Source organism: Dermacentor albipictus, chromosome 3, assembly GCF_038994185.2.
Source record: "Dermacentor albipictus isolate Rhodes 1998 colony chromosome 3, USDA_Dalb.pri_finalv2, whole genome shotgun sequence".
In the NCBI taxonomy this organism is placed as follows: domain Eukaryota; kingdom Metazoa; phylum Arthropoda; class Arachnida; order Ixodida; family Ixodidae; genus Dermacentor; species Dermacentor albipictus.
This window is the reverse complement of record NC_091823.1, coordinates 46,649,548-46,675,858: the sequence shown is the minus strand read 5'-3', so window position 1 is coordinate 46,675,858 and position 26,311 is coordinate 46,649,548. Positions and strand designations below refer to the sequence as shown.

Below are 26,311 nucleotides of genomic sequence, written 5' to 3'. Positions count from 1 at the left end.
GCTTGTGCGAGGCCATCGGATTGTTGGCGCTCCCTTAGAAAAGAAAACAGTAAAAAAAAAAACTAGTGAGAACGATCAAAATTTTGTTACAAAATACAAGAATAATTAAGCACCTTATTTTCCTCGCCATATGAACGGAAATATTTTGCGCTTTGCCCCGCATAACAGCCCGCACGCAGTTTAGAGCTCAGGAGGCTCAAATGAATTCGTTACGAATGACACCTGCAACACCAGCTCGTAAAGGTAGGTGCGCCGCAAGAACACCTTCGGCGACGAATAGTCGTCGTTTACGTTTTTGTGGACGCATGCTACGTGACGAGCAGACTTCGGTTTACTTTCATTAGCAATAACGCTCACCAGCAAGGCTTACAACTTGTCGTTCACGCTTAATGGTCATTCCGTGCACCAGCTGCAAGTATCGCTAACCGCAAACTCAACTGTTCCGCTTAACCGTCGCGAGCTCTGCCTGAATGAAAACACGAAAAGGCTTGCCTTTTTGTTATAGCCAAGGCGAAGCACCGGCGTGGGATTCTGCTCTGTAGGCTTGTTGCCCAGAAAGTGTTCGGAGCAAACCTGCGTGTTACACGTATTACGTTTGTAGGGCGCAAACTTGAACGTGGCACCAAAACATACACAGATCGAATACTCACTCGTGCATTTTCACTGGGTTGGTAGTTCTTCCTATTCACTGCAGCTATCCACTGGTGGCGCAGCTTGGCATTCTTCGTTGCGGATGGAAATCGGCGCAGGCTGAAAACACCGCACCGGCACGATTCCCTACGTGTGTTGTGCTCTTCACAAACAGCGCTAAGCAACCTGCTCCTTTTCCGCTGGTTGTTTTGGCATCCAAACACGACGCAATGATGCCCAGATGACTTCTTCTACTTTGGATCCGTGTGAACGGGCACATTTCCGCACTTTGGAGCCCTAGAGCTGGCGCTTGCCATGTCTACTGGTCGCCGGCGAACACACTTTGGCAGCCCAGTACAAGATCGCGCCGGTCGACCGGGCAACCCGGGTGCGAGAGTATGCGTTCGGTTAGTCTGGGTGCGAGACTAGTGTGTTCTGGTCTATACACGCAGTCGGAAGGGACACATGTCTTTAGAAAAAGATGGAGGACGCTTAAGCTTCGCCTTCAAAAGTGGAACGCGATAGATTTTCAAAGATCCCTGACTGCTTGTCACGCTTCGCGGCAACTGGTGGGTATTTAACCGTAAACGTTTACAGGGAAACGCTTGCCGCGAAAGCTATGCACGAAGGCAGGCTTTCTGGTAGAAACGCGGCCTCTTGAGTGGGTCGCGATGTGGCGGATACCGCATGTTCCGCATGTTCGGACACGCAAATTTTGGGGTGACTTAATTATGGAGAGCACTCATTCATCCCCCATGTGTCGAACATAAAAAGGCAGTTGACAGGTATCCGTCACCTTCATACGTTATTTACAGAAGAGAGCCGGGGAATGTCCGTGAGCGCTACGCTGCTGTTATATAGTGTGCTTTTTGGGGGTGCTTCGATCCTACCTTAAGCTTTCGGTTTCCAACAGGAATTCCCTAATGAGATGTGACTTTTTTGAGCAGGCTTTGGTATATGTATATAACGTGGCGTTCGCCAATGCCTACAGACGTTCCGCATAGGCATGGACGACGCCGCAGTCTGTAACGACTACGGTGACGAGGGGACAATATTTCAGATTCTAATGTCCTCAGTACCGTGTACAGACACGATCACTCTGTCGCGCTCGAACAGTTATATGATTGGTATCTGTCAGAAGAAAGAATTCAACAGCAGGCTTCGACGGGATAAATCATCGCACCGGAAGACCAGGCACGCATTACTGCGCTCGTATCGGATCAACGACCCCGGCTCTTGACGCTAACAAAGAGAGGGCGCAGCTTCGTCGAAAAGTGCGTCAAGTAAGACTTAGCATTCCTCTGGGTTTTCTTGAGCAGCTCGAGGATGGTGTACTAGTGGGGTGCTACTGGGCGCAGAAGCAGAGGAACGTGTTCGCAATGATCGTGCCGCTCTATCTGACACTCTCTATCTACCCGACTATCTGACACGCTCTATCTGACGCTCAGCATGTCCGAGGTCCACAATGAGCACCTGCTGGAACTCATTGAGAGAGTCAAATAGCTAGACGATGAGCAAAACGAGAACAAGGTGAAAGCAGGAGCCAACGTTTCAACAAGTGGACTTGTCTTCTTCATGACCTTGAAGAAGACAAGTCCACTTGTCCTTCCTTTTCAGCTGAGAAAATGATCCGTAATTCAAGTAACCACGCCAGCAAAACAAATGAAACGGCAATAGCCGAAGTTTCTTTGTTTCTTTTATTTTTTTATTCCTCATCATTTTACCACGCACCCCCAGGGCTCGAACTCGGAAAGCATCATAATCTTCTTCATCCCTCCACGTGCTATCACCTAAAAACGAGACCGCTAGGAGAATCATATCTCAGATTACCTTTGTAATCAAAATGCAAAACCGCTCGCGAGGCGTCAAGGTTCCGCTCGAGTTGATGACGCCCCAGCTCCAGCCACTATACATGTTCTAAAACAAGCAATCAGTAAACGGCTGCTTGGGCGCCTCACGTATCCTTTCGTGAGAGGAAGACCCCTCCCCTTGTGTGGCGTGGTTCTTGAAATTGCTTTCCGCCACCCTGAACGCAAACGAAGACGGGCAAAAAGGCCAACGAAATTCTTCGGAGACGTGGGGGATGGTGAAGGGGAGGAATGAGGTAGAGAGCGGACGGTAGGGATGGCGCCGGAGTAAATAGAATGGAAGCTATAAGTAACCCCGAACTTTACTCAGCCTCGCCCCTTGCCAGGCTTTCTGCGGAATTTACTCATGGTTTCTTCGGAAACCATGAGTAGCCAAGAAGCAGCAGGCAGACGGTGGAGGCGCGGGAGTCCATTTTCAAATTCAGGCAGCGCAGCTCACTTCCGCCAATGAGGCGCACCGGCAACTACCGCGGCCAAGCGTGCGAGCGAGAGATCGTAAGAGAGATTTTTTTTTTCCGTGTCGTGTTTCTGCACACGTCTCGCTTTCATTATGAGGCCCGCAACACGATACGGATGCGACCGCAGAAACTTATCCCTTGAACTTTGTTAACCTTGCAATCTCTTCGTGGAGTGTACCGATAATTCATGCGTCCTTCGCTTTTATTTTTATTTTCTCGTGCCTCTGCAGCCGCAGAGCTCATGAGCTACGCTACTTCCAGAGCAGTCTTCTGAACTCGATCGTCCGCAAATGGCAATAAATCTTCCGGAGCAAAACAACGAACTCAAGTAATCAGTTCCGATGCCTATGGAAAGTGCCGTTCTTTATCTCCCGTCGTTTATCAATGTTCATTACGTGAGCAAGCAACACCACCAGATGTGCATTTTAAGTCGAATGCCTTGTCCTAATTTTAAATTTCTGCGTAAATTAGGGCACGCAGTTGTTTTTTTTTCTATTATACAGAAAAATCACCGCCCAAGCACTCCGTACAGATGGTCAACCAGCGAAGCTGGAATGTGCCACCCCATTATTTATTTATTTATTTATTTATTTATTTATTTATTTATTGCTTATTTATTTATTTATTCAAAATACCTTACAGGCCCGAAGAATGGGCATAGGGTAAGGGAAGCTTCAAAAATTTTACATAGTATGAAGAGCATACAATTATACAGAACATAAAACACATTGTTAATAATAATACAACGAAGAGTAAAGTTTACACAAACTCTAAAATTCTCAGATCAAAAAAGAGAAAGAAAGGCATACAAGAAGCAACTCAGACAAGAACTTTCTTTTTTTTTAAGTAAGAAATGAATGTTTATGTCATGAGGGAATTTTTTTTTTGTTAGCTTCAGATACCAGGATACCGGGAAGGTCTTTCCACAACCGGATGACACGTGGAAGTGCAGATGAGTCAAAAGCCTGTTTTACTATAGATGCGCGTGAAAGAAAGATGATGATGCAATCTTCGTGAGGTTAATGGAGAAACTTGAAGAGCTATTGGTGATGGCCTTGGTCCGTGAACGTACTTGTGAAACAGCAATAAAAATGCTACATCACGACGAGTGTTCAAAGAAGGAATTGATAAATTGTTTTTAATTTGCGTTTCGCTCGGTTAATCCCGACAGTTCATTAAACGACGGCTTGGTAGGCTGCCGGATCCTCGATACGAAATTTACGCTTGCGCTCGGCTGCACGAGCGTGTTCTTGTGCCCTGGCTGCAGAATCGGTATGGCGTGGACGAGCTCGTTCCCGGCGTTGCTGATCGAAAGCTGCCTGCTCCTCAGGAGTACGCATGATGCGCAGCCTACCCATTTCGGAGCCGGGGAGAAGCTGCTGTGTTCGCTCTCGACTGCGACGGAGAGCAGTGACGTAACTACTGGCGCAGCTAATCCAACACGACCTAGATAGCAGAAGGCCGTTTCATCCCGTTCCATGATGACATGTTACCTGGCCCGACTGGCCTAGAATTTAATGGCGATGCTCTCGAGTAGGCAACAGTGATTTTGACGTCACCGATTTGATCATTCCAGAGTTTGCAATAAAAATTTCGGGCCCGGCAGCGTGACGTCATGGGTCGGAGTAAACACGCCGTCTGCTATCTAGGTGGTGTTGGCTAATCACGCGCATCTCTCTCTCTCTCTCTCTCTCTCTCTCTCTCTCTCTCTCTCTCTCTCTCTCTCTCTCTCTCTCTCTCTCTCTCTTTCTCTCTCTCTCTCTCTTTTTCTCTTCGCAAGCGCATGGGTTTGCGAGAGAGGAGTTTTTGGCATACAGGCGACCGGCAGACGGACGGACGAATCAGCTTGCCATGTACAGCTTCGCTGTAAAACCGGTTGGGCAATTTTGCTTGAGTGTGCTTACAGTATTACGTTTCAAATTGCTGGCTGTTATATTCTTCGTGCTTTTGATATGGCTACCCTTGGGCCGTAACAAGAAACTACGTACCGTCATCATCGTTACGTCAATATGGCAACGGCGTTACGAAAGCAATGATTATAAAATATTGTAGTAGAGTGCCGGCGCTAATTCGTCCACACCGTGGAGATGGGTATTATTTTTATCAGCTTTGATTGTTGTTTAGTAATGCGAGAAATAACATTGCCATTCTGCACAAATTTAGCAATAGCAATCACTTCCATGTGGTCTTCTGGTGCCTCCGGCCTCGACGGCCCTCCATGAGGTGAGAAAGCCATTAACACGCCGCCAGAGTGCACCAAAAAGACCAATCACGTACTCGCTCTCCGAAGCCAGTGATGACAGGGCAGCACAAAACATTCAAAGGCCGGTTCCTCTGAGTTAGAAATCGACGACAGACATCGGCGCTATGAGTTACGACACAGGTTAAAGCAATAAAACTTACAAAAGGTTACCGATACAGGGGGGCGTGAGGCATCTGACGAACAAGCGAAAATAATAATAGGCATATCAAAAGCGAGAAGACGCAGTAAATGTACGATACAACCGATAACACGCCGACAAACAGTTTGAGGAAAACAGGAGACGAGCGCCGTTGTCGACAGGAAAAAAATGCCAGCGATTCGGCTGTCGTGCGGTGACGGATCCTTCGCGCCATTGCGGCGAGTGGTTATGCTCTCGGCCTAGTAGCCGCACCACAATCACGTACTACGAAATGTGCACCGGGAGGAAAGGAAATAAAAAAAATTTATGCAATACCAATTCACAATACAGAGCACCAAAAAAGTGTAAACGTAGAAGAGAGCAACAAGAATATCTGTAACTCCAGCCACGAAAATCCAGGAATACCTCCGCCGACGTCGTCAGCGCTGTTAAGCCAGCTCTTAAAATCTGGGACGGCTCAGATGACATATGGAGAAACACATTAAAAGCAGGAAGAAAACATAAAATGTGTAATTTTTACACACCCACGAAGTATTTGCCGACTACGCGAACGTACCGACTTCGCCAAAGACGGCTTCTGTGCTTTCCTCCGCGAATACAAATCGAACCAATCAACAGAATCCAGCGCATCACATGTTCTGGCAGTAAAATTTATAACATGCGTGTGCCTTCAGCAAAGGCCAGATTTACAGAATATTATTGCTGTCTAAATAAATAGAAAATATTCGCGATACGAATACGTTAATCACTTGTTAAAAACAGTCAGAGGAGCTTGGATTTCTATTGGGCGAGCATGTATGTAGCAATTACAAATCTGGGTTTTCATGGAGTTGTATGCACGCCTGCCTTAATTTGTACGAGCATTTTGTTCACTTTCACGATGACAAATTAAATAAATGTCTCACTAAATTTTTCGTTTACTTGTTGCGCAACTCGTCGAGAGGAATCCGTTTCTCTCAGGCAACCCCGCCTTTTCTATCGTTTCTTGCGTCACGGCAAGTGGAAGTCAGCACTATTATTAGCACATACGGTTTGGCAACCGTTATGCTTACAAAGGCAAAATCTTCATTACCACGATTGCTTCTTGCGACAAGCACTTGCTCCTCCAATGCAGTTTTCTTTTTTATTCAGTCCGCGAACAGCATTGAAAAAAGCCACCAGCTGAACACGGAACATAGAAGTTCAGCGATTTGTTTTCTGTTATTTCCACTACACGTTTAATGAGCTGCCTGCTTCACACTTAGTGATCCTCCTCGCCTTATCGTGTATTAAACGCGCGCACACGCGCACACAAAAACACACGCGTGTGTGAGCGCCAAGATAAAAAGACTAAGCGCAAAGTTCTTGTTCGGTTATGTTTTCATCGCACTGCCCAGAGTTCATCTTGCAACCGCAGAACTGCGACAGTCCCTCGGTTCCAATAAAGCTGAACGTGCTCCTTTTTTTTTACTTTTACTTTTTGTATGCGTGCCATTAATCTATTTTCGTTTTCATGTTTAAACGGGAGAATTGTCCTACCGCTTAGAGATAGTTGGACGTGTTTCGTGTAGCGCTGCTGGCAGCCAGACAGTTCTACTGCAGCAGGCGAGCTAGCGCTCTTAGCAAATCAGAGTGAGAGAAAGATCAGGCGCTCCTAATTAGCGTTCCGCAAGAAGTCCTTCTGTTGAAGCCTCCAGTTTTGACATTCGCTTGTGAGTCTCGACTAGCTTTTCTTCTTTTTTTTTTGTGTGTGTGTGTGTGCAAAAGAGGAAAGGGGTTTTATTTGGCTGCCTGCCATTGGTTAAGCTACATCAAAGCAGCCCCATGATTTGCGTCAATCTTTGATACGTGACAGTCGCTGCCATAATTTCTCAGTTATAACTTCACCGCAAAACTAGGTAAAAATACTTCTTGCCATCTCACTAAATCAGCAATTACGTTCGCCTTCGGTTCTGAGTTAACTCCTGTAAAGGGTGCACCACCGCATACAAACTTGCTCTGCAAAAAAAAACATACTTTCTGAAACCAGCTCAAGAACGCTCCGCAGGGGCGCTGCGAGCGCCGCTCGCGTGACGTCAGGGCACGGATTCGCATCTGTCGTCTGCTGCAGTTCGGGAGGTGTCCGGGCGCCTTCTCCGGTGTTTATGTTTGTTCGTTCTCGTTCCCTATGCTTGCAAACTTAGGACAGTCCCCTGAAGTACATTTTATGCGAAGCATATTACCAGAGCTCAACCCAGCTCCTCAGGCGCGGCGGTGTCGCCTTCATTGACCTTCGACCCCATGCCATACCACGTGACACCGTGACGTCACGACAGAGGAGAAACGGGGCTCCAACTCGCGCCGTCGCGGCGGTATATAAGCAGCTGCGCTTGTTTCTAGGGGGCTTTGGCTCAACTCTTGCAAGATGGGCTGCGTGGGAATCGAACCAGGGTCTCGGGAGTGTGAGACGGAGACGCTACCACTGAGCCACGAGTACGATGCTTCAAAGCGATACAAAAGCGCCTCTAGTGAATGCGGAATTGCCTTAGAAAGGAGCTGTTTCTAAGGCTCAGGCGTGCGTCGCTTGCTCAGGCGCACATTTTGTTGCCGCGCCGAACGCTGCGTTGCTCGACGCTCACCGCGTCCAATGCGGTGTGCGTAGTCGCTGCGCCGTAGCCCATTGTCTTACACCCCTTGGCGGGTCGACGGGAACGCTGTCGCGTTCCACGCTTGAAGGCGAAGCAGAGTAACGCATGAGTTGTTTCTTCGTCTAGCCGAACCAAATATAGCCATGCAACAGCAGTTCACCAGGCTAAACAGTGGTTCAACAACTAAAATAAAGGCTAGTATGCTTCGCATCCTGGGCTTAACCTTAGCTAAGCCACAGCCATTTTTTACGACGTCTTCCTTCGCGAAAATTTATTCAAGGAGCTTATTTCATAAGTGACGACATATTTTTCGAAGGCAGCGCTACAGTGCCAGACGAAGGAGCTCAGACCTGCCCAGTGCGAGTTTTTCATGCGCGGATCTACACTTTTCCGCGGTAACTCACGTGAATGGAATAGTAAGAGGATAAACGCAAAAACATGGCATATAAAAATCCAGTTAGGATGCCATACCTCACGTTGTGCAGAATGCGTGTCACAAACGCTGGCTATATATGACTTCCACAATATTTACCTTGATTTTAGCCCGCTAAAACGTGCTTCCTCATGACGAGTAGTTCGTGATATAATATCAAATTTTTGCATTTCTTCACAGAAAACCTCGGCACTAACACGATTGCAGTTTACATTCTGCCAACCCCACTTGCGTTTTTAACGGCTTCTCAAAATTAGGCAGTCCTTCACCGATTAATTCTAAGTGGTGGTCATTTGAAGTAAAGCTGATTGAGTCTTATAGCTATATGCAGCACGTGGAAAGGAATGTACCAATATTTATTCCATTTTCCGTGCTACACGTTAAACTCACTTGAACAATTTACTGGTGCTGGTTGGCTGAGGAAGAGACATGATGAATCTGTTTGGCGAACGGACACAGGCTTCTCGGGCCTAATATTTGACTGAAGTACGCCTTTTGGACCATATGGCAACAGCCAGCAAGAAGCCGAAGCCTCATTCATTAGTAGTATGGGACATATTGAAGATATCACTATTCCCCAGTGGAAGTCAAAAGTCCAGTGAATTCATGTGAGGCTTGGGATGTCTTCTTTTTTGAGGCGGGTAGGCTAGGATCTTTTTTATGCACTGACGAAGCGAATAGTTTTCAGCTTGTATAATTAAACAAAGCAGGAACGATACATGGTGAGGCAGAATGTGTGAATTTTTCTTTTCAAGGCAGCCTAAGCTGTGCTGTAGTGCTTCGAGTGTACTTTAGGCATTGTGATTGGCGCTGTAAAGAACTACTTTATGGTTTCAATTCGAAGTGGTAGTGAGCTGCTGGGTTTCGCGAACACATTCGTGCCTCGCCATAGCAACAGTCGGCTGCTTCCGTTGTAAAGCAAGTGTGCCATTGTCGATAAAGGCTAGTGAAGGCCACTATGAAGCATTTCATCACTTGCAGTTGATTGCTTCACGACCTTAACCACGAAATTTTCTTTCAGGTGATTGCTGTTATAGTATTCGTGAAGCACATACATACTATACATGATTCGCCGTCGTGTTAACAGACAATGCGTTTTCCGGAGGCCTGTTTCAGAGAACGGTGAAAGTAGCAGCAAACATTTTCACGCAAAATGCACCCTTAGCCCTTCCTTTTACGCATCAATAGTTTCCACATTTGACTAAAACAACTCCCCAGAGTAGTGAGAATCATCATGAAAGCTTCGCTGGGCAGTGTCCTAACACGGATTTATAATGCTGGCTCCAAATGCCAAGATTCTTATTACATGTAAAACGTAATGTATCAATTAGCTAAGTATACTAAGGGAATGTTAAGTGTTTATAGGAAGATCCTACATTACTTCGCGTGTTAAAGTTGCAAACATTCTATTTACGCAAAATTTATGGACAGCTACGGCGCATATATCCATTGCGAAACCAGTACACTCCTTCAACGCTACATAGCTGGCGACATCCAAGCCGCAAATTTTTACGACTCGCGCGGTTTTGACGAAGAAAGTGCAGCTCAGGCATGGAAGCAGAAATAATCCGAAATATACCCCAATAAGTATGGCTCGACTTACCAATACCCTAAGCATGCACGAAGGGAACGAGCGCGCGAGGCAGGCGAGTGAGCCGGAGCGAGCGGCGTCCTCGCCACGACGTCACTCACGAGAGGGCGCCACTTCTCGCCACTAATAAAAAGTGGTGTCCTTCTCCGTGTTGCACATTTACTATAGTTGTGAAAGTGACGATCATCGTACAACAAATACAAATCATCAATCGATCATGTTAGGCTTAGCAGCTACACCCGGTGTCGTTAGAGAAACCGCATCGCATGGGGTGTTCACCTGGAGCGTAATAGTTAGGGTGCCTGCATCTCTCTTTTAGCAGCTACGTCCCACTCCCCCCACACTGCGACGCCTTCCACACCACAGAAACGCATGAACATTATCCGCTTGTTTATGAATCCTGCCTTGCTGCCGTTCCGATAGCAAACTGTGTATAGCAGGAAGACACGTCTGTGAGCGATTAGAAAAAAGCTGTCAAGACGAGATCACTGGCAAGACTGATAGTTGCGATATCTTATAATGAATGCTCGAGTGTTCACTTTCCTTTACCATAGCACGCAAACTTGAACTGTCGGGAACGCGTGTTAAGTAGAGATGTTTGCGAGTGGTGACTTGCATTAAACCTTACGTGATACTTACCGGCCGCGATGGTTGAGTGACTATAGCATTATGCTACTGGGCACGAGGTCGCACGTTCGATTACCAACCGCAGCGTATGCATTTAGACGTAAGTGCACAAGCACTTGTTCCTTTAGATTTAAGTGCACAACCATCTCACCTGGTCTAGAGTATATATTATAACCCCGGGTCCTCTACTACCCACGACACCCTTCGTAACTCACTACGCACTTTCGAAACGTTAAACCCCACAATTAGTTTACGCAATACATTGCGCAGTTCACGTTAACTAGCTTAGAGTTCCGCGCTCCTGTGGTGGCGAAGTGCGTCTGTGCATTAATATAATCGCGCGCGTTAATTACATTATTCGCAACTTTATGCGGCCCTCTTTCTTGCAAAAATAGAATACCGTTCTTAGTAAATTGGGCTAAAGAGCTCGATGAGTAGCCTGCCTTACGCCATTGAAGCACGGCGATTCTGTAAATTGTTTACATCGAAAAAGGTCCTGTGCTTTATCAGCAAATCCGCATTGAGATCGCTCGTCACTGTCTTCCTTATATATATATATATATATATATATATATATATATATATATATATATATATATATATATATTGAGATCACAGCATTGAGATCACAGCTGCACAAGTATACGCATACTATTGAATATCCTTGAAAAGAGCGTGTCCTCGATTTTCTTTTTTTATCAATCTCTGTGAATGTTTTTATTTTTATTTAGTCAGTCTAGAATACCGTTTTGCAAATTCACGCGCCGTGCATACGCTTCCTATCTTGCACTAAAACAACTACTCTGCCGTGTGCTATAATATAATAAAGAATTGGTTTAAGTAATGACGCGCTGTGAATAAACATGCGACAACACTTCATTTGCAGGTCGGTGGTACTAAACACTGCATTATCAAAATGGAAATAAAGAGCAGGTTTGACGCGTAAATACCTCCTCGTCCTCGCGCTTAAATCCAGCAGGCAAGTTTCAATTGAAAAGCGTAAGTGGCACCTTAACCTAATGAGATACTGCAGATTCAAAATATTATTTTGCTATTTTTGTTTCTAGGTGGCTTTCTAGACAATCAGAAAAACACCTGATAAAGACCTCTAGTACAACGCGAACTTCATTGCAGTTGTTTCGTATTCGCTGCTATTCTGCCTTTTTTTTGCACAGACGGCGAATACGTGCTAATTTCTAATTACGATGACAACGCCTCGCCGTTGCGTTTAAATTGTAGAGCAAAAAAGTTAACACCCAAAGCTACTGAATGACGGCGGCCGTACTTGGTTTTTCACTTTTTCTTTTAACCTCATGCGATAGCAAGTAACAAGTCAGCTCATTCAGCACATCAATCTTTCTTTCTTTTCTTTTTTTTCTTTCTTTCTTACTTTTCTAGGAGTGAAGAGGGGTGCCCGGCGGCCGCCTCAGGCAACGGCGTTCTCAGCATTGACTCTCCGCAATTGAGCTTTAATGAGTCTGCGGACTCTAATTGCGAAGCACAGTGCCCTTTGCATTTTAACGGCTGAACCTTTGATAAACTCACCATCTTTTTCTTTTACCGTAGCCACATTTTGAATCATTGAAGGAAAAAGAAATAGGTGAAACTCTACCAGGACGTAGCATAAGACGCCAACAAACAAAGACACCAAGGACTACACAGGGGAGCTTACTTGTGCTTACTAATTGAAATAAAGCAATAATATATTAATGGAAATTAATTAATGATATATTAATGAATCGTTTCTCATCTGCGGTGGGAAACAATCCCACATCTTCGCATTACGCGTGCGATGCTCTACTAATTGAGCCACCGCGGCGCCGTTCTTCCTTCCGCTTTTTGTGGTATTTGTGTGTTACTACTAAAACTAACCTTGGGAGTGTTAGCCAGCGACACCACTCACAAACCTTGGCGGCGGATGTGTAACATCCTCTCTGCCGCAGGCGTCGCGAGTACGTGATCTTTATGGGTGAAGGCAACTAGTCAATAAACCCACACGTGCTACCTGAAGGCATCAATGTTGCCGGATTCGAGACCCTCGTTATGTATTGAACGAGAAGAAAGGGGGTTAACCGAGGGGCCCGATATTGTGCACTCTCGAAGAGTGCACAAGATTTCAGCAGTTTTTCACAATGATATGGACATTTGGAAAAGTATAAGAGCAACTGATTTCGCAGTAAATTAGTTCAAAGCTACAGTAATTACTAAAACCAGCTCATTCTTTCTGATATTTATGGATTAACAATTTCACGCCACATATGTGCGGAGTATATCTTCCGCGCAAGTTGTCGATTACCATCACTACCAGCCCTAAATACTGCCAGAAAATTACACCAGTAAACACTTTTTGACCATTCTGAAATTGTATTCAGTTAGCTGCGAAATAACGCGCCTTTGGTTCCTCAAATTCTTCGCACCTCGCTTCCTTTAAAGCCTTGTCTACGCCTTGCGTTTTACGTTAACTCAACAGGTACACTGACGGTCTGCCTCATGGTTATGCGAGCCCCATTTGAATTTCTTTGAATACCGACGCACAGCGTTGACACATTCCTGGTACATGGGCCGAGTTTTCCGACTCGAAACCGGCTTTACCAAGTATGCAGTCATTTCTCTGACATGGAGCTCACGAACAGCTAACATACGAAATTGTCAAACTTTACCACGACATCAAACAAAAAAAGGGCCGCGTTTTTTTTTTTTTTTTTGAATGGCTGCCTGGACATTGCGGGATCAGTGGAAATGATCAAGCAGACAAAGCTGCTTAAGAGTAAAATGAAGAACGCAGCGTTCCCATTCCTCTTTCCTGGACAAACGCTGCAAGGCAGCTCCATCACCTGGCATGCAAGCTCTCTTTAACAGAGTGGAACATCCCAAATATAAGGCGCACCAGGTTATGCGAATTGAGCGTTTCGCGGCAACTCCGACCTCCGCCAGGGCTTCACCGATGCGAGGCATCGCTTCTATAGCGGCTGTAGTTAGGAGTGGCTTTCACAAAGGCGGACGTACTTTGATTGGAATGACCAACAGTGCTGCATGCGACGTCTGCTACGCCGAAGAGTTCATCGAATATTTATTGTGCCACTGTAATTGATTTCAGTTGGAAAGACGAACATTACCAATCGCATTGCGACGACTGGATGATGGGCCGTTGTCTGTGCAGGTGATTCTTGAAGACTGACCCCATTATTCGTCGGCCCAAAAAGCTGTGAAGGCACTTTTGCCTTCCTTGAGAGCGACTGGCCTATGTGAAAGCCTTTGACTCGCTCCTTTGAACGCCTTTGACTGCGCGAGCTCACCGCAGCTTTCCTCCCCCTCCCCTCCCTCTCGCTTTCTCATCTTTCTATTCCCTCTTTCCCGTCCTTCAGAGTAGCGTAGCCAACCAGACGCATTTCAGGTTAAGATCGCTGCCTTCTTTCTTTGCTCCTCCTCCTCCTGCTCCTCCCTTTGAATTACAGATGTCATATTTGTTTTACATGAATCCCTAGAGCAAAAGGAATTTGTGCGTATTCTTCATCTTTCCTACGAAGGAAAAGTTTTATGAAAGATGAAAAAACAAAAATACCATACGCCGAAAGAAAAGAGAACTCTTGCTTCGGAGAGCATTGCGCAGATCATTCTAAGGAGAAATAAGTGATACGCCACTGCCGCTTCAAAATCCTTTTCCTTAGGAGGAACGTTTGCTTTTTGCACTGCCGATAGACTTGGCACGACAAGAGTGGCAAAGCAAGGGGGAGGACAGAGACTAATTATTGAAAAATGAGTAAGAAAATTCCTAAAAAGCAAAAGAGGCATATTGTCTTTGTTGTTTGTTCTTTATTAGCCACAGATACATGGGAAGGGAGGCTTCATTAATGCCAGCTATCCGACAACACAGTTCAGAAGAAACAAATTATACCTACAAAAAAGAAGACACAAATGTGAACATTCTCATGAGAAATAGATTGTACGCCTTACCCCTTCGTGTACGTCTTGCGGCTGCTGCGAGACACTTCAGCACCGGATATTTGAGTGTCCCGCTTTCAGGGCGCAGCGCACGTCGCTAGTGAGAGACTATCATCTCCTTGGCCTGCGGTGTACGACACTCGAAGAATGTTTGTACCCCAGTGGTCGTGCGTCTCGACCTGATCAGGCTCATCACGCTCTACTTACTTTTCTAGAGTTAACAAACTTAGGTTCACGTTTGTAGCGTCGATACTATTTCTTCTATTTACCATTCTGTAATTGCGTGACCTTCAGTGACCGGCTCTACTGTGTGTGATCTGTACTGCGTGTTCTACTTTATTCTTTTAGATTTCTCCTGATGCTTTTTCTTTCCTAATTCCTCCACTCCTTCTTATCTTCCATTTCTGTCTTGCTGTGAACCTCCCTTCTGAAGAGTAGGCAGGCATTGTGCCCCTTCCTGTGGCAGTTGCCAACCTGCTCCTCACTTTCCCTTTCATGTTAAATGTATATATGTTTTCTAAACAAATAACAATAATAATAATAAATAAATGGCGAGCCGTTGCAAGTTGGAATGTCAGGAGAAAACACGATATGGAATCCCAACCAAAGCGTGAAGCCAGAAACCGGCCGATCCCCCCAAACACACCCCCATGCACTGACGGAGTGTATATTAAACAGACCTAAAAGACAAGATGACATTAACAGAATACAAGAATCCTTAGCATCGCAAGGCAGCGAATATGAAAGGCCTCTGGGAGATGTGAAATAAATCGTTCTAACTCGGCAATATATAGACAAATGCGGCTTGTGGGCCGATAATCCAACACGATTGCATGATTGAACGGTGCCTTCACAGAAAGAAAAATGAGAGAATCCTAAATAATCCGAGGAAGGTGGGAAAATAAAATAAAGCGTAGCGGTCACGGATGCTTCCTGCCCGGAGTGCTTCAAAGCACCGCGCGGTGAAAGACGGTCGTGCGAGAAGAGTACGTCGTCAGGTTATGATAAACAACGCGTATAGACAGGAAGTTGGCCATCGCTCAAGGGTTCTGCAACTACGAGAAAAGCGAAAAAAGAAGACTGACACCTTTCGATGTGTGCTTATCAATTCCAACGAACGCAAAAGCAACAAGATCTGGAAGAAATCTCCTCAGGTCATCCGTATTGGACTACCGTCACCGCAGAAATAAGTTGGTCGATACTGCCAATATGATCATACTGTGTAATAACAGATCTTCTAAATTTCTTTTTTTAGATAACGAACCGATGAAGTCATCGGAATGGCGTCACAGTAAAGATTTGATCAAAACTTGCAATTGGGTATAGCGGTCAGCAAACTGTTTTTCTCGGCTCCTTTCTAGGTGAACTTCTTTGCATGCCGTTGTACATGGATGCTTTGTCTAACATGCGATACTAGCTTCGAGGAACAGTTTGATCAAGCATCTCAACAAGCAGATGAAGGCTCTAAATGCAATCGCAGAAAAAGCGTCTTCGCTTCTATCTGTATCAACTTGACGTTCCACAGAAGATTGCTGCCCTCCATAATTCTTTTCTTTTTTTTCTGAAAATCTCGAATCACAGATCTGCAATTTATGTCGTAATAATCTTCCATGCTGCTGTTTTTTTTTTTCATATAGAACTTCAGCAGAGCCATGCAATGGAGTAATTCGCCCAAGTAAACGCTTGAAAAGGGCTAGGCGTTCTCGCGTTGACATCGTACAAAAATTCCGATAGCTGGCAATCATAACAACACCCGGTCAAAAATAAAATGGAACTTCCGCGCTTTGTTTCTTACTACGCATTGATCGATCCCAACGCCCCGAGGTGCTTTCTCGCCCGCTGCGTATATTTTACCTTTTTTTATGTATAAACACAAAAGTCCGGAGGAAACATCGACGTTTCCGATCATTACGGCAGCCGTATCGGTCCCTCTCCCGGTGGTGGAAAGCACGTACACAAATGGCAGTCATCAGCAGTCGCCATTCTTCGCTTTACGCAGTGCTGGCTTCGTCGAGGGTGTTGCCTATAGACATGTAGTCGTTTGGCTTCGATCGCAGAGGATGATCGGTGGCTAAAACTAGTTGTCACGTTTCACGAAACCCCGAGCTATAAGCCCAGGACCTGTGGTCAGGGTAAGTCATAATAGCGCCGGCTAAAGCGTGGCCCGCGTAAGAAAATACTAACCAAGTCTATAGAAAGTTAGCGGTCACCGCGAACTTTTGTCCCGCGAAAGCCCGTTGTAGATCGACTGTTCTGTCTACTTTATTCACGGTTTCCTCCCTTTTTCTTGAGTTTCCCTTTTTTTTCCTTTTTTACGCGGTCAGCGTCGTTGTTAGTTGAGAAACTAGAGCTCTGCGACGACGAAACACTAAGACGAGAAAGAACACATACAAGTTAATGTCGGTGCACTGCTCACGTTATTTTTTCTCTCGTTTTCTCTAAACAACTCTAATATCATCTTCCGTAATATGTGGCGAATTTTATTAAATACGTGGGTGCCTCTATATTTAAATGTAATGTTCGCCTGCCAAGTCTACCATCTCATTTTTAATTTGCTTTTTAACGTGTGTGGCTCATTTTGTCTTGGACATTTTGGCTGGCATTGCCCACAACTACGGGTTGAGGCTGGCTGCTTTTGTTCTGCACAGCAAGCGTAGGCTTCATTTTTAATAAATTATACGAACATCCAGCAGGGTAAATCCGTTCAATTACGCTTTATTCGCGTGTATATCGTATTGTCATCTTTCTGGCATTGCGAGATGTAAAACGGCACCTCAGGGTGCCAGGTTGCAATTAAACGTGATGCGCTCTGCTCAGAGGCCGAATTTGTGGCACAAAATATGAAAACACCGCCTAAAGGTGTACGGTAACCACCGTCACGGCACCGTAATGAGCAAGTGAAAAACCCAGATACTGTGCTTTTACTTAAATTGTACCACCGTCTAGGAGTGCAGACGTGGAAGCATCGGCTCCGTTTCTTTTTTCATGCTCCGCTCGCCAATTTTGAGAGTACAACGAAAAGAAGCATACCACTGGATCCACGAAGCGACGGCGAATCGACTGACACCAAGATTCGAGGTGGGGCTCCTATTTTCACAATTTTACAGAACCTTTTCTGCTCCTAGACGCCGACTTGAGCTTGAGTGAGGAGTAGGGCCCTTGTTGGGCCTAATAAGCCCACCTGCCCGCAGGCATGGCGGATACAAGCATGGACGATGAAGATTTTTCTGGAAATGAAAGAAACAATGCTCAGGAAGACTTCGGCTGGCAAGTCGTGGCTGGCCGAAGATCACGAGCTAGCACAAAGGCTGTGGATGAGGAGAGCACATTGCCACGCAGTCAGCGAGATCATGGCGCCAAGAAAACCGCCGTCGGTGGAATGATTAAGAATCGGGTTATCAGAGCTTCGAGAATGCCTCAACTGCCTGAGGAGCACAGCAAGATCATTATACGGCCTCGAGGAGGGCTCAATTTGAACAAGGTGAGCACCACCACGATTGGTTCTGCAGTCATTGAGGCGTCCGGCCTAACGGAAGACGAGGCCCGTGAAGATGTTGTCTGCCCAAACTTCACTCAAAATATCATCGTAGTCAGCACAGCTAAGCCCGAACATGCTGCGAAGTACGTCAGAATCAAGTCTTTCAAGATCATGGCAGCGGAATACGAGGTAAATGCATACGAAGCGGCACCACATGCCACATGCAAAGGCGTCATCCGAAGAGTGGACATCAGAGACTCCCAAGCTATGATAACAAGAAACATCGTGCATGACTTGAACCCGCTTGCGCTGGCTGCTAAGCGCATCAAGACGTCGGAATCGGTCATAGTACTTTTCGATGGACTCAAAGTGCCCAATTTCGTCAGGTATGGATCCACACTAGTGAGATGCTACCTTTACAGGAAGCAATTCGACGTCTGCTTCACCTGCGGAAGGGTCGGGCACCGCTCTGATGTGTGTCCAACACCTGACTTTGTTCAGTGCAGAGGTTGTGGAACTCGCAACCCAGGAGATGAACATGTGTGTGTACCTAGGTGTAAATTTTGTGACGGCGATCACCCTACCGGCGACAAATTTTGTAAGAAAAGATTTCAAGTCCCTTACGTCGTACGACTCCGTCGAAGAGAGCGCAACAGGACTCGGTCGTCAACAAGAGCGCAGTCGGAGGCGCATCAGCTGGCGCCCAACCATCGCCCCGAGGACAGGGAGCACTCACGCTCCAGGAGTCGCACCAGATCCAGGCATCGTTCGCTATCCAGGGAGAGAAGGCGCTCCAAGTCAAGGGAAGCGCAGGTGCACTTCGTGCAAAGAGACTCAATCCCTGGCGAGAAGACGACGCCAGGAACCACCTGGGCTGACAAAGTCAAAGGTATGGCGAGGGTTGCTGGGGGCGCCTCGGCGGCTGTGGGTGATGACAATGATGCCAGAATAGAGCAATTAATTAAAGAAGTAGCCTCTTTAAGAAAGGCTAATGAAGAATTGACCAGGCAGGTAGTAGAGCTTCGTAAAAAAGAGCAGTCAAGCCCTGCTAGTGTAGAGATAGATAGACCTGTGAGCAAAAGCAACGATCCAGGGGAATCCAGCTCCCCTGCCCCTAAAAAGAGAGCGGTGAGTTCCGAGGGTGATTCAGTCTTCTCAGCCCTCAATGAAATAAAAGAGGCAATTAAAGCGTTAAGAGAGACAGTGGAAACGACCAACTTTAAAGTGGACAAATTGTGGAAATGGAGGCTAACGGCAGAGAAAAGACTTGGGAAAATGGAGGCGCGAGGGGATGACGACGATGAGTATCTGCCATCGGAGGCGGATAGTATAAAGTCCATTCCTGGATTGTCGGGGGCCATCACAAAGAGGAAAATAGCAGGTAATAGAAAGGCATCCTCACCTAATAAGAATGGACAGTAATCATGGATTTAACGTGTGGCAATGGAATTGTCGTGGGTTCCAACACAAAAAAGCAGCACTGCAACAGGTGATCAGGTCATCTGAGGCCAGGCCAAAGGTAATTATGCTGCAGGAAACCTTAGCGGACGAAATTATGCTCACTGGGTACAAAGTTATATGTAGAGACAAAAGAATGGGGAGGGGGTTGGCGACCCTCATTGACAAAAAGTTGCCGTACATTGAGCATGAGATTCATCTTAGACATTCCAGGTTTGAATTTATTCTAGTTGAGATTATACTTAAAAGAAACAGAGGTAAGACGCAAAGCATTTTCTGCTTGAATATTTACAGCAGTCCTAACGACATGAGACAAAGGTTTAGAGCACTCTTCAACAAGGTGCTTTCGGTTGCCAAAAACTCCCCTCTCATTATTGGAGGGGACTTTAATGCTCCCTATCATACATGGGGATACGCTTGGAACACAAAGAAGGGAGAGGAGCTATGGAGTCTTGCCATGGATCTGGGATTATGCTTGATTACTGATCCTGCGTATCCCACCCGTTGTGGCACTTCCACAAGCAGGGACTCCACGCCAGACCTTACTTTTGTGAACAATTCAAGAGGAGCCAATTGGGAAAATTCAAACTTGGATCTCGGAAGCGATCATTACATCATACACATAACCATACGCATACCGAGACAGGAAACAAGAATCTTCAAATTCACTGATTGGGATCACTTCAGAAAAATTAGGGCGAACAGAGGGACAGTGGGGCCTCCACATGCCGAGCAGGAGCCCCTTCAGACATGGGTCATCCAGCTCAGAGAGGACGTCAAGGAGGCCACAAAAGAAATCAGGACAGAGGAAAATATTGAAGCTATGGACAGCAGGCTGGCGCATCTGATTGAGGCCAAACAGGCTATATTACAGAGATGGAAAACGCAGAGACTTAACAGAAGGCTAAGAAAAAAAATAGCGCAATTAAACAGAGAAATTGATGATCATTCGAAGACCCTCGTGAAGCAACAGTGGGATGAGATCTGTAATTCGGCTGATGGTAGACTCAAACATGGAGGTAGCTGGAACCTCCTCAAGCACTTGCTCAACGATAATGAAACAAGGACAAGCAAGAGAACAGCTATAGCTAAGTTGGTTCATCAGGAAAGCCAAGATAAAACAGAGAAAGATATAATGGATAGTCTCGCAGCCAAATATCTCCCACTTAAACAACCAAACGAAGGAGAGGAGAGCCCCGAGTATACGGGAGGCATATGTGAAGAACTTGACCGGGTCTTCACTGAGAGTGAAGTGAGGGCCGCTCTTCACAGTCTTAATGGTAGATCGGCGGCTGGACCTGACGGAATAACTAACAAGATGTTAAGAAATCTAGATGATGCATCAATCTATTATCTAACTGAACACTTCAATGAATGTTGGAGAAAAGGGGTATACTCAGAGGAATGGAGGGTGGCCAATACTATCCTCATACCAAAGCCAGGCAAACAACTCACTCTAGACAACCTCCGTCCAATTTCCTTAACGTCATGTCTAGGCAAAGCTATGGAACATGTCATCCTAAATCGACTCACGAAATACGTTGAGCAGAACGAGATCCTCCCATACAACTTGATCGGCTTCCGTCCAGGGCTGTCAACTCAGGATGCTATGCTGCTGATCAAACATCAACTTATGCAGGCTAGCCCAGCGCATACGAAAGCTCTTTTGGGATTGGATGTGGAAAAAGCTTTTGATCGTATAACGCATAAGGCAATACTTGACGTTCTCTCGGAGATGGGTTTGGGTAAGAGACTTTTTAACATGATTAAGGACTTTCTTAGAAATAGAACTGCACAACTCATGCTGGGTGAGCTTAAATCAGAAGCTAAGAATTTGGGAAATAGGGGCACTCCACAAGGGGCTGTGCTCTCACCCATGCTATTCAATTTAGCAATGTCCAAGGTTGCAAGAAATCTGGAGAAAATTGAGGGTATACGTTATGTGATATATGCCGACGACATAACCATATGGAGTGCCAAGGGCAATATAGGACAGACAGAGAACAGATTACAGGAAAGTTTATACGTTGTAGAGAACACACTGAAAGCCATGGGGTTGAAATGCTCGGCAGCCAAATCAGAACTCTTAGTCATTAAACATTGCAGAAAAGGTCGTAAACCAAGAGGTTACATTCCGGAAGATGAGCCAAGAGTGTGCTTATATACTCATGAAGGATCCGCAATCAAGCTAGTTGAAAAAATCAAGGTTCTTGGGTATCACATAGACGGAAACAATACTAACTACAGAACAATACAACATATCTCGAATAAAACAGATGAGGTCATTAGGTTACTAAGGAGAATTACCAATAGACACAGAGGCCTGGGAGAAGACAGCGCTTTGAGGATAATACATGCCTTTGCTCTCTGTCACTTCACTTATGTGGCTGGATTATTCAAATGGAAGCAGGCAGAACTTAACAAACTTAATGTGATGCTCAGGAAGCTCGTTAAAGTAGCCCTAGGTATACCCAGTAACGCTGCAACCGACAAACTCATGAGTCTAGGGGTGCACAATACAATGCAAGAAATTGTGGAGGCCCAACAGCTAGCGCAACACGAAAGATTGACAAAGTCACGAGCTGGCAGGAACATATTACAGGCAATAGGTGTAGAACTGAATACATCGAGGAGTCCAATAGAGGCTGAAGTAGAATTAATGACTGAAGTTAGGAGCAAGATCAGAACCAACCCTCTCCCCAGAAACATGCATCCAGAATATAATGTCGAAAGGAGAAAGGCAAGAGCTAAAGCACTCTTGAAGGAAATAGAGCAGCAGAACCAACTGGCAGCTATAGTTGATGCCGCCTGGGTGAACGGTAAAGAAGCCTATACGGCCATTGTATCAAATTATCAAGGGAAGGTGCAAGACGCTCTCACAATTTTTACCAAGGACCCCACTGTGGCGGAACAAGCGGCAATTGCTCTAGCCATCAGGAGTAATAAGTGGGCCTTCATTTACAGTGATTCGAAAACCGCTGTAAAGTGTTTTGATAAAGGCTACGTAGCTGGAGTTGCAGCTAAACTTTTTGAAAACATTGTGATTATGACAACTGAAATCCGATGGTTTCCTGCGCATATGGGGAAAGTGGACGAGACTTGGGTAAACCTCAATGAGGTTGCTCATGACTTGGCACGAGGACTTGCTAACCGTGACAGTCACAACCGAGCCGTTCACCATCAAGCGAGGGAATCCAGAGATCATTTATTAACATACAATGATGTTACCAAACATTACTGTTTATGACGCAGACAATTCCCATTGCCACATTCAAAACTGAACAGGGCTCAGGCAGTCTCACTGCGCTTATTGCAAACGGGTACATATCCCACACCGTACACCATTAATAAAATATATCCAGAGAGGGAGATTAAGATGGAATGTAATGATTGTAATGGCATCATTGGAATCAGACATATGCTGGCGGGGTGCCCCGCGACTCTCCCCAACCTCGTTGAAGAATGGACACAGTGGGAGAAAAGGATTCAAAGCCCATTGTTTCAGGACCAACTAAGGGCAGTCCAGAGGGCCCATGATGTCGCTGAAAGGCTTGGCCTGACAGTGCCAACGTGGGAGCGGCCCGCCTTGGCTTGAGAAGTCGAGCCTCCGGACCTCAGTACAATAAAAGTTTTCACACACACACACACCACCGTCTAGGTATTGATTACATTCTTCATATGCGTAGGGCACTGGACTCTTCACGTGAAGGCACAAATTCTTCACAGCGCCACGTCACAAGCATGTGAGTGGAACTGCTGACTTGGAACTTACTGCCTCCTTTGCTTCCGACGTCTCGCTCACCGGTGCTGTATCTCTCGAGAAAGCTGCAGCGCTTTCTTGTGGTCATCGTACTCAGACCGCACAACTGGTACATGAAATAATCGCTCTATTAGCATATCATTACGACAAGATACGCAGTACGGCCAGTCGCCTGAGTACCCAATGGCAGCGTCCGCTCTCCGTTCCCGTGCGTGCTAGCGGACAGTTGACGTCGCAGAATGTTTTCTTATATAACGCAGAGCCAAACTAGACAGACCCGAAGGGCAGCTACGAAAGCAAAGGATCGCGGCAGGCAAGACCGCTACTCACGTTGGGTGCGAGCAGTGCCGACACAGCCGCTCCGATGGCCCGGAGGTCCAGCCTCTCGCCTTCGGGCGTCTCCGGTCGGTCGGCCGACAGCAGGTCGGGCGACAGTCCACCACCGCCGCGAACCTCCCGTGGCGTCACGGGGCTGCGGGGGCTTATCACGCCCCCTGAGCTCCATCGGCGACGCGTCAGTGGCGACGAGTCCGGCACCACCAGGAGCGCGGGCGCCGTGAGTTTTGGTGCCGCGCTGGGGCCAGCGGCAGACTTGGCGGCCCCCAGCAGCGGGCAGCCGCCCCCGCCGACGCCCCCCGAATCGGGACCACTCATCGCTCGCTGCGGCCGCTTCTCTCGGGCGATCCGCTTACGAGTGCGACACGCGGCGGTTCTCCACCGCTTCGGCCGCCAACTCTGGCCACGCCGCCGGGAGACCAGAAGTTGGGTGGTAATGCGGAAATCGTGTCTTCCGCACAGCTGAACGGCTGCTCCCGGGATTCGTTGGCGCTGGTGTGTCGCCGCCTATGTCGTTGTCCTTCTTCTCGCGCTCTTCCTTCGCGAGTACGGGTGTCCTCTCGTTAGGGACCCGGACTCCTAAAACCTTCGGTTTTTCCAGCTGCCGCTTCTCACATCGGCGTTGTTTGGACAGCTCCCCGTTTTGCTCTGCTGTCTTCTGTGTAAACACGTCTGAGAACTTTCTCTTATATGCTTGCTTCGATCGACAGCTAGGTCGCTACGAGGCTTTCTCGTTAGCGTTATATTGGAAGACACGAGCGGTAGTGCCTGTCTGGTAGTAAAGCCCCGCTTGTATTTTACTTGCAGTATATTTTACGGCTACGTGCAAGTACCAGCAGGCTCCGTGTGGCCCCTTTACGGTACGCTCTCTGGGTTTTCTGCTGTTTCTCGTCCTCTGTTAGTCTATTGCTCTTCTTTGAAGCAGCTATACCGAAGTACAGTGTGTCTCTGTTTGTTTGACGTGCTGGAGCGTTTATGTCTTCAACATAACAATTCAGGAGAAGACAGGGCTCCAGACCTTTTACACAATCGTAGCACTAGCACACAACCAAGACACATGATGCGCGCTATGAAAATTCTGTTCTTTGTATTTGAATTCCAATTTCAAGGTTTTCTAGGTGCGTCACTGATGATGTTCCGTTTACGCAACTGCGTCGACTGAATCAAATAGCATGAAGGCCCCCCCGATCGTCGAAATGAGCACTGGACGTTTGCGAAGTTTTATGAGATGAAATCTCTTCTTCCAATCACACATGGGTCTCAGTCATCAAAGCACGTTCGCACACGGAACTGGTTGAGACGAAAGCAGAGCTTGTTTGACGTTACCAGCACTGCCATGTGGTCTCTCGCCCACCTGCAACAGACAGTAAGAGGCATGTTGGCAGCATCTGCAAGCTCAGAGAGCGTTATGGAAGTACAGTGAGAACGAACAAGCGCTGTGCTAGGCAGAGTGGTGCGTGAGAATCGTCTGGCCTTACAATGAAGGAAGACGCGGGAATTTACTTGCGATCGAAATTAAGATGAATTCCACTCCCAATCGTACACGGCTGGGTTACGTGTTCGAGAATCATCCATGATCCATGTCCTGCAGACGAGAAGTTGGGCTTGCGTTTTCTAACAGCAGTTTTTAACAAATAGGTCATGCCCATTGTTAAATCAAACATGGCAGTCAGTCTCTAAGCAAAATCTTTTGTGAAGTTGGCTTCAAGTTAAGCCGACGTTATCAGCATTTGAATTAAGTTTAATTTACACGCATAGAAATAACTTTCAATGCACAGGCTAGAGGGAGATAGATAGAGAGAAAGAAAGCAAGGAAAGGAAAGGCAGGAACGTCAACCAGATGAGCGTCCCGTTTGCTACCTTACACTGGGTGTAAGGGAAAGGCGGACAGAAACAGTAAAAGAGGGAGAGAGGTGCAGTGAGTTCACGCGGAGGAATGCACAGGAGCACTATAAACGGTCTCTCAGGCTAATCGTCTGTAAATCGAAAGCGGCGCGTAAAGCAGGCTTCTTTCTACAACTACTCTTAATGTGGAAAAGCATACTTAAACTCTTGCTGGCGAGGCATGAACGCCACGCAGGGATAACTTTGAGGTGCATCGAAAGCAATGCACAAGCTATCATCTGTAAAAAGGCCTCCAGCCGAGTTTTGCGCTACCGGCCGAACATGGCCGTGCGTTGTCTAACCAATCGTAATTCTCACCGCTGTTTCAATTACCACAGAAGGGGAAGTATACAAAGAAAAAGAAACTGCTGCTTTGAACAAAAAGCATTTAATAGGCCCGCTTAGACATAAATTTTCTTTTTCAAGCATGTTCCACATCTGAGAAATTTTGTGCAGATTTTCTAACTTTCCGAGCTCTCAGCATCAAATCGCACGTGATGTCACAGACCAGCGCTCACTGGCCACACGTTTGAATATCAGGTTCACACGCACGCGTAAAAAAAAAAAAGTGCCACCGCAAAACAATCTCAATTTTAATGAACAACGCATGGTGCACATTCGCTTTTAATTTATGCTTCACGATTAGAACACGTCTGTGTGAGAGTGAGACAAAAACTGATACGCGATGTGCCCACTGTTCGCACTCTGCCTTTTTTTTTTTTTTACGTGCTCCGTGTCACGCAGATTAAAAATAAGGGATAGCGAGTAGGTGATGTTTTGTGTCACTCAAGGCTCATTCCTTCGTTCCTATAACAGCGGCAAATGAGGGAACTTCTCA

The 26,311-nt window shown here is 46.4% G+C and overlaps 1 protein-coding gene across 8 annotated transcripts in view; it reads right to left on the bottom strand.

Moving 5' to 3' along the window:
* LOC135898170 (head-specific guanylate cyclase-like) overlaps positions 1–26,311 on the bottom strand; it is a 231,213-nt gene that overhangs the window by 126,926 nt on the left and 77,976 nt on the right. For all 8 annotated transcript variants that reach the window (XM_065426966.1, XM_065426965.1, XM_065426964.1 and 5 more), the window contains one exon: positions 23,584–24,943. In XM_065426966.1, the coding sequence (XP_065283038.1) occupies positions 23,584–23,907 (324 nt within the window). In that variant the 5' untranslated portion in view covers positions 23,908–24,943. The remainder of the gene's footprint in view (positions 1–23,583; positions 24,944–26,311) is intronic.